Genomic DNA, 15436 nt, shown 5'->3' with positions numbered 1-15436 from the left:
GTGGCCGAGGCCCCGAGAGGCTGCGGAGGTCCCCTGCCTCGCCGGTCCTCATCGGGAGCTGGGGGGGACCCCGGGAATGTTTGAGCGCTCTCTGCGATGGGCGGTCGAGTGAAGGGGCCAAGATGGGCACTCCCTCCACTCCGCGGCGCCCCGCGAGGATGCGCGGGGCCTGGGGGCTGAGCGTGGTGACTGGTTTAGGTAATGGGAGAAACCCTGTCACCGCGGACAAGGGGTCTGGGGAAGAAGGAGTAAGATTACAGCGGTCCATCTGTCCACTTGGCGGGGGCTCCGTCGGAGGAGGTGGGCCAGGACCTCCACCCAAAGGGCCCATTGTCTCCCCAGTGTGGGTGGCTCTCGCCGCAGATTCTATTTCTGCTTTATTGCCCACCCCACCCCCACCCCAGAACACCAGAGCTTTTCCATCACACTTGGGCCTTCACCACGCCAGCAACAAGGCATACTGCCACAGAGACAAACCACTGCCCCCTAGCCTCCACTACCCAAATCCCAACCCCAGTGAAGTCGCTGGGCAAGATACCTCACCTGGACCTGCTCTTCCTTAAGTATCTCTTCATAGTTCACTGCCTGCTGTGACTTGTGGGGATGTGGGGTGGGGGTGGGGGCGGGACAGACACGGGAGAGGCATTTCAAATACCCAAACTCCTGGCTATGTAGTGCCTTGAGGGTTTGTTTTCTTTTTAATTTTGCTCTGTAAGATCATTTACACACACACACACACACACACACACACACACACACACACACACACACACACGGAGAGAAAGGCACAGGATTACCTTCCAAGGGGAAAAGAAAATCCTAGGTAGCTGATCTAAAATCGGTCAAATGGAAAAAGACTAGAGGGGTCACTTCATAAAGCGTTCATTTTGTAGTGAAGTCTCGCCCTGGTGTGCTGAACATCAGAAGCAGAGATAAACATCTCTGTGATCACCTTTCTGCTGGCCCCTCGGGCAGTCTCGCATCCATCCTCCTCTTGGCCTCTCTCCCAATTTCCTATTTTCACCTGTAGCTCCTCATAGGCCCTTCCTGGGACCTAGGTCAGATATGGTCTCCTGGCTTGGACCCATTCCTGCTACCCTGATGACTGCATCTGCTTTTAGACATGTCTCTCTCCCTTGTCCTGGGGGCCTTTTGCAGGGTGTGTCCACGGGCTGGAATATGCTTCCTGTATTTTTTTGACTGAATGTCTTCTGCTGTCTTTTAGGTTTCCATTTAAACAGCACATCCCTGGAACAGAACTGATTAAATAAATACACTGCATGGTTTCTGATCTCACCGAGGTTGACGGTTCATCTTAGATGAGAGGCTTAGCTTTAGTGCTTTTGGGGGGGGCCCTGTCTTAGAAAATTATTAGGATAAATTGCATCTGTAGAATTAAAATCTCCAGACCAGCATCCTCTTTAGGAAACTGAGATGCATGATGTTTCATCAAATGAAATGTAGGGTCAAAGTGCTTCAAATATTTAAAACACTTCATTTAAATAAGAAATATAATGTTTAACTGTCAACTAGAGTTGAGGATCTGAGCCTTAGAGACTTTTCATGGAGATCAAAGAGAAAAGTTGGTCAGTAAAAGACTTGTGTGGAGGCCTCTGGAATGACTCGGTGGGTAAAAGCACTTGCTGCGGAGCCTGGTGACCTGAGTCATATTCCAGGGACCCACACAGTGGAAGGAGAGAACAGATTGCTCTAAGTTGCCCTCTGACCTCTACACATGCATCTTGGTACTTTAGTGCATGCACACATACTTGCACAAGTGAGTGATACAAGTTTTGTTAAAATTTCTATGCGAGTGTGAGGACCTGAGTTCAATGCCCAGGAATCACATTAAAAAAAAAAAAAAGTAGTCATGGTGGCATGTACTTCAAATTCCAGCACTTAGGGAGACAGGTGGATCCTTGGGGCTCACTGTTGGGAGTCAGCCTCACTTGCTTGGCAAGCTCTAGGTCCCAGTGAGAGACTGTTTCAAAAGCAAAGAGGATGGTTCCTGAGGAACGACATCTGAAGCTGACTTCTGATTCCCATGCCCACAAAATATCACTCCTCAAACCACACACACACACACACACACACACACACACACACACACACACACAGAGACAGAGACAGAGAGAGAGAGAGAGAGAGAGAGAGAGAGAGAGGGAGAGAGATGCAATAGTGTATACCACTGTCTGCTGCAGTGCTGGGCTTTAAAAAAAAAAACTTTAAACCTTGTTCTGGAGCAGTATCAAGCACTAGAAAAAAAAAAATCAGTGATGGCTGAATTCCACAGACCATGAGAGAGAAAACCCTGGGGAAGAGAGACAGCGATACGGCATGTGTTGGGGAAGGACCTGTCATGAATTTCCCATGACAGGCTGTTAGCCACAGGCTTACCAAACTGAGTGTGCATTTTTCCGACTGAGAACCTACACACGGTCAGCCCCTGCCCTCAGGCGGTGCTGCCAATAGCATCTGGCCATCGGAGCAAACCCCACTCTGCTCCTGAAGGCTGCTGTGGAAAGCAACAGCTCCCGTCAGGCAGCAGGCCTTCTGCCCACATTTCCAAAGAGACAAGCTGGACTCAACATTTTAATGTGCAAAGTGATTGAAGTGACAGGTCACTGCGCAGTATTGATGTCTCCAGTGGACGGTTATGAACTTTCCCACTTGTTCTTACCGTATGTGGAGTGCGGTTAAACTCAGAGCGGTCTTGGCTGTATCACTATAACAGAGTTCAATCCTTTGTATTATCGTACAGGATCATCACACTCTTTACGTTCAGAATGGAATGAACTGTCCGTCTTTTCCTGATTTTAGCTCAGCTGGCCACTCTGAGAGCTGGAAACCAGCAGGTTTTCTGAAAGAGATCTCTGTCCAAACAGTTTAGTTCTTCCAGGAGCAAACTTTTACATACAGTAATAATAATCTTTATTATGGTCTGATGGAACTATTTCCAGGGATACAGTAACTAAAATAGACCCCCCCAAATGCTGGAAAGCATGAGTAAACTAGATATCTCATAACAAATATCTCCATTAAAAGTACACTGCTTTCAATGATCATTTTTCTAAATTTGGACGAGTTACCCTTGGAGGCTGCGGCTTTCACCTTCATTGTGTTTTCCAAAATTCCTCGTGAGAACACACTTATGAATCTATTTTAAGGTTTCTCACAAAAGATAGTTTTAGTGGGATGTGGTAGTGTACAACCTGTAATCTCAGCACTCCAGAGGCTGAGGCAGGAGCATGACACCAGCCTGGGCTAGTGAGTGATGGGGGATGAAGTGGAGGGAGGTAGAGACCTTGAGTCATTGGTTCACAGGTTCAAGTCCCAGCCTTACCACTGATGGGTCCATTTATTGGCTTATCTGAAGCTGAATTTTGAAGAAGATTTCTTTTATTTTTAATATGTGTGTGTGTGAGTACATGCATGTGAGTGCAGGTACCAGAAGAGGCCAGGAGGGAGAGTCATATCCCCCAACCCCTACCCTTACCCCTAAGCTGAGAGTTATAAGCAATTGTGAACTCTCTAGTGTGGATGCTGGGAACCAAACTCTGGTCCTCTGAGGGAGCAGCAAGTGCTCTTAACCTCTAAGCCATTTCTTCATTTCCGGAATTCATACTCTGTGAAGTGATGACTACAGTACTTTGTCCCTTACAAGCTTACGGGCTAAGCTTTCTGCTTGGGCAGGTGGGTGTTACCAATGTACAAGTACCAGTCTTTGCATAATAAATACCCTGCCATGTGCATCAGAGCCCAACAGACCCATAAAGGAATGTCTGGGGTGGAATGTTTTGAGTAGAAATCTGCAGGTTTGGGGTAGGAAAGGCTTGGATACTTGCCATCGCCCAGCAAGCTGAACAGCCACCATGGTGCCTGAGGCACTGAGCCCATCCATCTCCCAGTAGGCTGAAAAGGCACCATGGTACCTGAGGCACTGAGCCATGCCATCTCACAGCAAGCTGAACAGAGACCAAGATGCCCGAGGCACTGTGCCATGCCACCTTCCTGTAGGCTGAAAAGCCAACATGGCACCTGAGGCACTGTGCCCAAGAGCTGGTTGGTGTTCTGTGACTAGAGTAGCCAAATGGGAGGAGGAGGGCCAAGCCTAGGTTCTGTGGCTCTTTTGAGCGCACAGACTACTTGTCTTCTTGTTCCCCGGCCAAAAGTCCCAGATGTCACTTGGAGGGGCGGAAGTGCTACCCACAGGTGTGAGCAGGTGGTCAGAGCTCAGTCAGTGTGCCCAGGAGTCTCTGTGACTTGGCCAGCAGAGCTGAGGCAGGCCCTCCTGCCCACTCAGAGCTGCATGCAGGAGCACTTCAGGGCCTCGGGCCGGCCCTGATTGTCAGCTGATGGCTGTCGTACTGTGATCTGGAGGCCACTGGCAGGCATCTTTAGGGGCTGTTTCCAGGGCTGCACATCTGTGGGCCTTGAACCTGCTGCAGCGTCCTCCCCCCCCCCCCCGGGGGTGGGGTGGGGTGGGGCTGGAGTGAACAAATGCAGGGGATGACCACAGAGCAACCCCAGAGAGTGAAGGGATTCAGCTTCGGTATCTCTAGCCAGACGGACAGAGGCTGACCTTCAGGTTTCTGCCAAAGACAGGAGATGGGACAGGCAGAGAGACTTTCTGCCGCGGTTAGGGGAAGAGCTCAGAATGTCCTCCAGCCATGCTCTGGCTTTGCCATTTCTTGCTAGGGTTCTCTGGCTCTACACATTTACCCTAAGAGCAGCAGCATGTTCTAAACCAGATTCTTCTCTCAAGCCAGTTCCTGGTGCAGGCCCCTTGGCCTCCAGTGACAGGATTCTCTTCCTGTCCCTTTCCAATGTGTCTGCTGAATCCCGGTGTTTCTTCCTTTGGAAGACCCTCTAACTTCACTTCCAGAACAGCATTCCCCTTACTCCAGCCTCAGCCTCTTGCCATTCGCCTCTCCTTGTTGATTCTATGAGGCCAGCTTCACCAGCCTCCTTCATGTCCCTGCTTCCACCCACTCACCAGAAGACCCAAACACCGCTTCAGGGAACCTGGAATATGGCCAGATGAGGCCCAGCTTTGATAGAACAACCGAGTCACGAGCACATTCGCCACTCCCAATGCCAACTCTAGCATCTTTCCCCATGAACTTAGCTTGGTCATCAGACACCATCCCTAGATGGACTCCAGGCAGTATCTGTCAGTGAGTGACAGCCGCCTGCTCTCTTGGCTTGTGGTACTCTGTGACATGTGCCATGTCTTGCTGCCGTGAGGCTCTCTCTTCACCCGGCTCATGCTTTGCAAACCCTGTGAAATTCTTGGCTGCCTCTCGCTTGAAGGTCTCTGTACCGAGTGAGTCTTAGCTTCCCCGGCAGATGCCTGGTCCTCCCACGGATGATGATGAGCTGCCTCAGGCCTGGGAGGCAGCCTACTTAATTGAGTCCTTCACGCTCTCGGAAGGCTGATACGTTCCTCCTGAGGACGGGGTAAGGGTGTTGTGTGGCTTTCCTTAGGGAGATCCCGACAAACGTCTGTTCACCAGTTAGAGCACCAGAGACAGACCAAATAAACTGTTCCACTGCAGTCTAACTTAGTGAACCAGTGAGCTCATTGGAGTGGCTTACAACAGTGTAGGGAAGGGGTCGCTCTCAGGAGCGGCAGTGGCTTTAACACGGCTCACACAACTTGCAGGCCGTTCAGCAGGTCAGAGATGACCAGCAGTTGTTACCGCTTATATAACCGAGAGGGGTGTGTGTGTGTGTGTGTGTGTGTGTGTGTGTGTGTGTGTGTGTGTGAATCTTGTAAATTTCAGGATGTGTGGGTTTTGTTTACTTCCTACGGCTTAAGGAGCCCTGGACTCCCCAGGAGAGAGTATTTCAGTTGAGAAGAAATAAGCTACATAACAGATAGAGGTGGTATTGTTGAATGACTGGGCCTGGAGATGGGAATCTGACTTGACCCGTGAGCTTAGAGAGTGCTTGGGCAACTTGAAAATGCAGGGATTGGGCCATGTCCAGACCCCAGTCGCCTCTCATTTTGGTTCTTACCATGTTCCTTTAGGCATGGGACTTAACAGATCTGGGCCTCTATAAAAGCAGAGCCGTATGGCGGGGTGGTGTTGTCCCAGCTCCCTTTCCTCCTTCCCTGTCCATGGAGAACCCAGCGGGGCTAAAGCACCGGACTCCAGCAAGCTGTGTGAGCACGGGTGAGCTGCGTGAGCACGGGTGAGGAGCTGCGTGAGCACGGGTGAGCTGCGTGAGCACGGGTGAGCTGCGTGAGCATGGGTGAGCTGCGTGAGCATGGGTGGTGAGCTGCGTGAGCGCGGGTGAGCTGCGTGAGCACGGGTGAGCTGCGTGAGCACGGGTGAGCTGCGTGAGCACGGGTGAGCTGCGTGAGCATGGGTGAGCTGTGTGAGCATGGGTGAGCTGTGTGAGCATGGGTGAGCAGGCCTTTCAGAGCCCACTGACTTTACACATTTGGATAAGGCGATAGTTACTTTTCTTGTTGCAGTATCAACATACCTGCCCAAAGCTTCTTAAGGGTGGGGCTGCTTTGGCTCACAGTTTGGAGGGACACACACAATCCATCACGGTGGGGAAACAAGAGGCAGCTGCTGGTCACATGGTAGCCACAATCAAGAAGCCAAAAGAATTGACGGCTACTCCTCAGTCTGTCTCCTTTTTTTCATTTAGTTCGGGGCCTCAGCATGTTGTTCTCCAAATTCAGGGTGTGTTTTTCCATCTCAATTCACCTACTCTAAAAACACCCCTCAGGGACACACCAAAAGAAGTGTTTTCATGATGATTCCGAAGCCAGTCGCACTGACGCCAGAGGGTGATCATCACAGACACTAAATGCCCTCTGCTTTCCTCCACAGTGGCAAGAACACCGGCAACATGGAGCTGAGGAGAGGCAAGACCTTCATCAAATCCAGCGTGCAGATTTCCCACGAGAAACTCATAGACCCACCAGCCCCCGCACCAGCCAAAGAGGACACAGGTCCTTGGTCACTCTCACTAGGAGAGCAGCCGAGACCCTATGGAGAGAAGAGTTCCCAAACTAGTCCCCGTGTTCAAGGGTGTGGCCAGTGCCCTAACAAAGAGATCCAGTCTGATCCTGAAGGGGGTCCCGGGCCCCTCTGCGGAACCACCTTCAAGTTGGTGCGGAAGAGCAAGACTCATGAGAGTGTGCCGGGGGCCGCGAAGGCAGCCGCCGCCGCCACAGGGCAGATGGTGAGCAGCATGAGCTTCCCAGAGACCCCTGGGGGTCAGCGGATGATTGACTACCGCCACTTTGTGCCCCAGATGCCCTTCGTGCCAGCGGTGGCTAAGAGCATCCCAAGAAAAAGGATTTCCCTGAAGAGGTCCAAGAAGTGCTTTCGGAACCTGTTTCACATCCGCAGGAGCAAAACTGAGAACCTGGCCTCACTATCAGCCAAGGGGAAGAGTCTGTCGTCCCCTGGGACCCCATTGGGTGCTGCAGTGCAGCAAGGCAAACCCTTCCTCTCCATGGGGGAGGGGCTGGGGCTGGACAGCCTATGCCAGGACCTGTCTGACAGCGAGTTTCTGCCTGACTCGCCCTTTGACCTCTGCAGCGCCCTGTGTGAGGATGTGGCCTCCCTCAAAAGCTTCGATTCGCTTACCGGCTGTGGGGAGATCTTTGCAGATGGGAGCTCGGTGCCATCTGTGGAGATGAAAGAAGGTCCGGAGAGCCCAGCCCGTTCACCCCAAGCTCTGGACAGCAAAACTCCCTGTGGTCCCTCCCAGGGTAGTGTGGAACAGCTGGCATCACCTGCCCAGAATGAAGCGTCAGACTTCACCAAGTTCTGGGACAATGTGAATCGCTCCGTGAAGCAGCAACAGCGTGCCCTGCTGGGCCCAAGGCTGAGGAGTCCCCAGGGGACAGACACAGACCCGCTCAGGTTAGATGCAGCTGGGCTAGCCGAACTGCCCCTGTTGCCTTGCAGGGGTCCCCCCAGTGGCTCCAAAGCCAGCTCCATAGACACAGGTACCCCCAAAAGTGAACAGCCAGAATCTGTGTCCACCAGTGATGAAGGTTACTATGACTCCTTCTCACCGGGCCTTGAGGAGGAGAAAAAGGAAGCTGTGAGCCCTGGGACATCGGCAGCCACTTTCCCCAGGGACAGCTACAGTGGGGATGCCCTCTATGAACTCTTCTATGACCCCAGCGAGGCCCCTGTTGGCCCAATCCTGGATGATGATCTGTGTGTGTCTGAGAGTCTTTCAGGGCCTGCCCTGGGGACCCCACTGTCTATGTGTAGCTTCCACGTGGGAGCTGAGGAGAACCTGGCCCCAGCGCCCGGCCCTGACTTACTCAGCCAGGGCTTCCTGCAGAGCACCTGGAAGGGCAAGGAATGCCTGCTGAAGCTCTGTGACACAGAACTTGCCATCACCATGGGCATCGTCAACTGGTTGCGCAGGATGCCACCTGCCCCTGCCCCTGCGCCTGCGCCTGCCCCTGCCCCTACCCCTGCCCTGGTCCTTAGGGAGCCTGTTGCTCCACCTGACCCCCATAGAGCCCTCAAGGGACCAACAGACAGCCTAGAAGGCAGGGAAGACCAGGCCTTAGATATGGGCAAGGCCAGGACATGCTTGGCACCCAGCAGAGAGGAGCCCTGGGCACACCTAGGAACCAAAGACTTGCTTATAAGAGAGCGTGAGGTCCAAGGGGAGCCTGCAAGGGGTGTTAGTGTCCCATCTAAGGATGGCTCTCTAGAGGAAGGAACACAAGCCCTCTCCGAAGGCCGGTCCTCCTCTGCAGCTACCATGACAACAGGCATTTCCAGGAAAAGCACAGCTCTAAACCCTGTAACCTGTGCTAGCTCTAGGAAGGAACTGGGGATACCTGCCAGCCAGAGGCACGCTCAAGGCCCCTTAAGACCAGGGCATGGGGGAAGTACTCTTGATCCAGGGTCCATGCTTGTAGGCTGCGTGGCCCACGTGGCAGCCCTGCAAATCTATCCAGACGGCCGTTCTCCCAGACAGGATAGGGGCAATGGGCTCTTCTGGAAGCCTCAGGCTTGGGGTCCCAACACTGTGCAAAAGAAACCGACAAGCAGCAACGCTCCTGACGGAGCAGCTGTCTGTGGCTTCTCCTCCCCAGCCAACCCCCAGGACCAGAGATGTCATGACCTTTTCCTGGACCTGAGCCAGCTCAAGTTGGAACCTTCCAGGCTAGGTACCCAGGTCTGTGCCTCGGTGGACAACCAGCCCCAGCAGCTCAGCCCCAGGGCTCCAGATAGAGGCTCAGTGGGGTCCTGAGCCATTCTGGGCCCCTGCTGCCCAGTAAAGCTTCTGTGGCTATTGCCCAGAAATCCTGGGGCTTTCTTTGGACAGCAAACAGTGGCAAGTCGCTCCTTCACGTAGTTGCCATGGCCTTCTGGCCTGACACGGACTTCTTTGTGGATAACTGAAAGTGGGGACTTGCAAGCCAGCCATGGCTCCGGCTCACCCACAGGACAGGCTCGTTATTTCTGCAGGAGCTGCATCTGCACGACCTCATTCAGGAGAACCAAGGACCAGAATCTCCATCTTCATTTACCCGATGTGAGGATTGTATGTGGGGTAGAGACAACAGGGCTCAGGCATGTGGGGGAGGGAGAGGGCATGAGATGAAGGAATCCTTGTCTGAGCCCAGGGCTGCTGGAAGCCGTATGTGCTTGGCTGCCCCTCATGCCACAGAGCAATGAGGCTGATGGCCAGAAAGCAGTTCATGTTGTAAATGAAGACTGAGATAGCCAATCTCTCTAAGGTCTATGAAAAGGATGAGGGCCAATAGCTCAAGAAGCAGAGAACCTCATGGGGTTGACTTCACAAAGACCCGCTGGCCTCATCCAAACCTACTCTTTACCCAGGACAGGACAGGAGTCTGCAGGACACTGCGGTGTCACAGTGCTTCTCTTTGGGAATCACAAGGACCAGCCCTGCCTCAGCTGCAGGCTGGAGCCAGCCAGCATGGCGCATGTGCACAGCTTTGTCGGGGTTGGCCAGACCCTGACTAGTCAGTACCACCAGGTTCTGCCATAGGTCATTCTGTGCAAGCAATGACTTCTTTCAACTCGTTCTCTGAGGCCTTGGGTTGGAACACGCCCACTCTCCTTCCCACCTCTGCCGTTCTGCCTTGGAGTTGGAAAGGCCTTGGCTTCTGCCCTCTCATCCTGTCAGTATTACCATCTCTTCTCCAGGAAACCTTCTGAATGGAGCTGTGCTCACCACTCCTGACTTGAAAGCAACACATGAACAGCACCCAAGCATTCAGAATCATGAAAGGACCTGGTGGCTGGTGTCCCCGGGAAGGATCGGCATCTCTTCTGAACCAGCATGAGGGCAGACACAGAGGGCCCATCCTCACTGTCAAGGATCTGATTCTACCTCAGCCGAAATAATCAGTGGCAGCCAAAGGATGAGGAGGACAGGGAGCTGTAATATTTATTACTGGGATTCTATGGTAGGTAGGCTGCTGGAGAGGTCACACTTCAGATACAGCTTCTGTGGAGAGGGTCAGGAGGTCCAGGCAAACACTGTGGCCCCATGGGTAGCACACATTCAGTGCCTGAGTGCCTGAGTGCCTGAGTGCCTGAGGCAGCATTTAGGCTAGAAAGGTTCTCGTGGCCATTGGCATCAACAGCTCTCCAAGGCTGCTGTGTGTGAGATGAGGGCCGCACACCATAGGTTAAAACGGGCATCAAGGTTGTGGCTGTGTGAACCCGGACACAGAGAAGCACAGGGTTATTCACCTGGGAAGCCCACATCTTCTCCTCCTGTGACCAGACTCTGTCAGGACATCCCTGAGCCTGGCTGTGAAGAAGTGACAAATAGAAGAACATCCTACATGACCCCTGCAGCAGTCTGAGGTAAATCATATGCTCATCTTCAGACCTGGGGACTGGGTACAGCTGTGTGACCTTCCTTTAGACATGCACATGCAGTGTGTGCAGATCCCGTCCAAACCCTACTACAAAAGCTCTGCTATGCAGTAGGTTCTGGAACATCCACTGGTTTCCCTCAGCTGACACTCCCAGGGTCTTCACCCCTTTCTTCTTTCAGGCCACAGATGGCTTGGGCGCCCTGGGGTGCCACCCACATGTCTTCTGTAAGCAGGCCGAGAGCTCAGTAAGGAGGCCACTCTATCCCAGTCACAGCCCCGGGGCTTTGTACTGTACCCGACAGAGAAAGTGCTTAGTAAATGCTTTTTTGGAAAGAATGTAGTCTCGAGGTGTTGTGTGTTGTTTTCTGCTTTCTCGGTGACTCTCAGTCTCGTATTTAGAGAGAAACAGTCTTGAGGTTTAACAGGAACCTGAGGCTGTTGAGGTGGCTCGTGGATAAAGTGTGAGGGCTGGAGTCCAGATCCCCAGCATTCACATGGCCGTGTGGGCCTGTAATCCCAACCCTGGGCAAAGGAACAGAGATTGGCGATAGGTGCATACCTGAAACTCAGTGTCTGGACACACACACACACACACACACACACACACACACACACACACACACACACCAGGAGTCTGCTTGACGACCAGATCTCTTCCCAAAGCAGAGGACAGTGTTCATTTACCACGGCTTGTGATGCAGTAACTTGAAAGTAACTTGAAGTGATGGAGTCAAACCATCCGGACTCAAGAGCACAACACGTTACAAAAACGTGGTCCCAGACCCAGTGTGGTCTGCAGTGGTGTAGCAACAGAGCCGTGGGAAACCAGGGCTGTGGTTCTGTCCCTGGGTAGGGGGCACTCTACACGATCCCAGCACCCCTGAGGATTTCCTTCAGGGTCTGTAGTGGATCCAGGGTCAGGGAGAACAGAGGAGCGTGATGTGAATTCTCTCTGGACCATCTTTCTCCACACCTAAACCTCAGGTTGACCTCTCTTGGGCACAATTAATGCCACCATAGCCAGGCTCTGTGGATTTTAGGGTGACCCACTGGGAAGGGACATTAGGGCCAGCTAAGGTGTTAACCAAGTTCTGGAAGTGGAAGAAATCTGCCTCTGCCTCCTCTTCTGAACTTTCTGGTTAATCTTGTTTTTCTTTTATGTATGACTGTGTGTGTACAGGTGTATGTGCCCATGTGTGGGCATGTGGAAGCCAGGGATAGACTCAGGGCAGACACTGATTGTCCTGTTCTCTCACTCTTCACTTGTTCCTATTAGACAGGGTCTCTCACAGAACCTGGTGTTAGGCTGACAACAGTGGTCCTCCTGTCTCTGCCTGCCGTGGCTCAGACAGGAGCATGTAGCCACACTCAGATTTGTATGCGGGTGGTAGGGATTCAAACTCAGGTCTTCAAATTTGTGCAGCCTCTCTCTGACCATTCCTGTCCATCTTATTCATGCACGGCTGTGGGTTTTATACAGCTTTGTGAGGGCAAATGAGGACAGAGGTATGGGGAAGGGACATGGTGAGTCAGGCCTAGGGTAGATGAGAGGGCAGAGTGAGTTGGTGGAGGGTATGGAAGGGGTCTGAGAGATCTTAGCAAGAGAAGGCCTGAAGGCAGGACAAGGAGAGGGCGCCTACAGGGAGCCCTTCTCACCCTCCCGCTTTCCTATTTTATTGTTTTATTTCATGTGAAGGAGATAAATGCGTGAGAGACGGCAGAGGTGGTTCAGCTATTAACAGCACATATCGCTCTTGTGAAAGACTTGACTTTGGCTCCCAGCACCCGCATCGGGGGCCTCACAGACACTTGTAACTCCAGTGCCAGAGGATCCGAAGCCTGTGGCATCTGCCTCCTCAGGCACCTGCGTTCAGGTGCACATACCCATACAGAGACAACTGCATTCACCTAACGAAAACTAAGAATAAAGTCTTAAAAAGGAAAAAATAGATGCACAGGGTAAAAAGTTGGAAGTCACAAATGGGAAAACAGTAACAAGCAAATTTCTATCCTTCCTCCTTGTGGTGGTTCAAATAAGAATCCCCCCCGCCCCGTAGGTTCATATTTTTTTATTTTGGAATGCTTAGTCACCAGGGAGTGGCACTATTTGAAAGGATTAGAAGGATTAAGAGGTGTGGCCTTATTGGAGGAAGTGTAGCCTGAAAGAAGAAAGGGGTGAAGGATCTCAGGATGGGCTTTGATGTTTCAAAAGCCCATACCAAGGCCAGAGTGTCTCTCTCTCTCTCTCTCTCTCTCTCTCTCTCTCTCTCTCTCTCTCTCTCCCCTCTCTCTCAGCCAGCAGATCAGGACGTAAGCTCTTGGCTCCTTCTCCAGTGCCATGTAGGCTGCCAGGTTCCCCGCCATGATGATATTGGACTAAACCCCTGAAACTGTAAACAAGCCTCCAGTTAGATGCTTTCTTTTATAAAAGTGGCTTTGGTCTTGGTGTCTCCTCACTGACATAACAGTGACTAAGATGCCCCTTTATGTCTCTGCAGTGAGAGGTCAGAAGACGACTTTATGGAATTGGTCTTTTCCTCCCATCTTTCATGTGGGTTTTAGGAATCGAACTCAAGTAGCCGGGCTTGTGCAGCAAGATCTTTTACCCTCTCAACCATCTGGTTAACCCCAAAATGTATTTTTAAATTATAACATACTTTAATTATTTTAAAATAAGCAGTACACAGGCTTCCTGGACCCTGCCTGGTTGTCTTGAGGTCCTGCTGTTGACACCTGTGTTATTAGTGGCCATTGGCTGGACCAGTTGTATTTCAGGTTCTTGATGTCTTTCTTCAAAGAATTGAAAAGGTACACACCGATGGCAAAGTAGCAAAGGGTTTTATTCAAATAAAAGCACAAGGTAATTACATTCTAAGGGAGCAGTGGGCTGTAATGAGATTGTTAAAGAGCCCCAGGTTACATCGAAGGATGATTTTTATGGGTCCTGTAAAATGAATAGTTGGTTGCTAGAGGCAGGGTATCAACAAGTTGGAAGTGCATTGTAGCAGGGCATGGTGGCTCATGCCTTTAATTCCAGCACTCAAGAGGCAGAGGGCAGAGGGGCAGAGGGGCAGAGGGCAGAAGTAGAGGGGCGGAGGTAGAGGGGCAGAGGGATAGAGGCAGAGGGGCAGAGGCAGGCAGATCTTTGAGTTTGAGATCAGGCTAGACTGGTCTACAAATTGAGTTACAGAACAGCCAGGGCTACACAGAATGACCCTGTCTCAAAAGAAGAAGAAGAAGAAGAAGAAGAAGAAGAAGAAGAAGAAGAAGAAGAAGAAGAAGAAGAAGAAGAAGAAAAGGAGGACAACCATCAACATTATTAAAGGGGTTGTAGTGATGTGATGAAACAGAAATAAAAATAGAATCATGTAAGGTACTTAAAATCAAAGAAAACAGGAGAGAGGAGAAAGCTTTTTAAAAACCCTGAATACAAAATCCATGTGAACTAATAAAATGGTAATAAAATAAAATTTATTCCAACAATGCTCAGTTACTTTAAATAGGAACATCAGATTAAATAAAGCCCTCATAAGACCAGATAAAAATATTTAAAAACCCATCTACCTGCTGTCTGGAATAAACTCACTTAAAATGTATGGACACTGTAAAGGTCACAGGAAGATACTCCCTACAAATACCAGAACATCAGTGAATCGGTAGGCTGTGTCTGCTTCAATGGCCAACTTGTCAACTTGACAAGACCTGCAATGACCTAAGAGACTCACCTGGAGGATTAACAGAAGGGAGACACTCTTCCCTCAGAGTGGGTGGCGCCTTCTGGTGGTGCAGATACAGAAAGGGAGGGCAAAAGCAGTGCCATCTGTTTTCCTGCCTTGCGTCTTGCTGGGCACTTCTCCCTGTTGTCACTGTGGCTACCATCCTCCACTGTATTGAGCTTCTTCAGCTTTTCAACGTGGACCAAAGACCAGACACTCTACAAGAACTTTCTGGGCCTTCACTGACTGTCTGGAGCTACTGAGGCCTCCAGCTTCGTGTACTGAGGTTCTCAGTCTTCTGAGCATTCAGATGGCCATCACTGAACTACCCAGCTTGCACTGTGTAAATCAATCTAATAAATTTCCTTTTATAATAGTGTCTTAGTCACTCTTCTATTGCTGTGAAGAAACACCATGACCAAAGCAACTCCTATAAAATAAAGCGTTTAGTTGGGGGCTTACTTACAGTTTCAGAGGTTAATCCATTATCGTTACAGTGGGGAGCTTGGTGGAATGCAGACAGGCATGGTGCTGGAGAAGTAGCTGAGAGTTCTACCGCCTGATCTACAGGCAGTGTGTGTGTGTGTGTGTGTGTGTGTGTGTGTGTGTGTGTGTGTGTGAGAGAGAGAGAGAGAGAGAGAGAGAGAGAGAGAGAGAGAGAGAGAGAGAGATTGACATGGATGGCATGGGCTTTTAAAACCTCAAAGCCTACCCCCAGTGACACATACCCTCCAACAAGGCCACATCTCCTAATCCTTCTAATCCTTTCAAACAGTTCTACTCCTGGTGACTAAGAATTCAAATATATGAGCCTTGGAAGGGGGCAATTCTTATTCAAACCACCACAATAGACATACAT

General features: G+C 51.1%; 1 protein-coding gene across 1 annotated transcript; it reads left to right on the top strand.

Moving 5' to 3' along the window:
* The first annotated feature begins 6870 nt into the window (after nucleotides 1-6870).
* Nucleotides 6871-9255, top strand: Amer3 (APC membrane recruitment protein 3). Its single transcript, XM_059281558.1, has one exon. It carries the CDS (start codon nucleotides 6871-6873, stop codon nucleotides 9253-9255), a length of 2385 nt encoding a protein of 794 aa, XP_059137541.1.
* Nucleotides 9256-15436: the final 6181 nt, after the last annotated feature.

The sequence above is a fragment of the Peromyscus eremicus genome, chromosome 16_21 (genome assembly GCF_949786415.1).
Source record: "Peromyscus eremicus chromosome 16_21, PerEre_H2_v1, whole genome shotgun sequence".
NCBI classification, from domain to species: domain Eukaryota; kingdom Metazoa; phylum Chordata; class Mammalia; order Rodentia; family Cricetidae; genus Peromyscus; species Peromyscus eremicus.
Note: the sequence above shows the minus strand (reverse complement) of the source record. Positions and strands in the feature narration are given on the sequence as shown.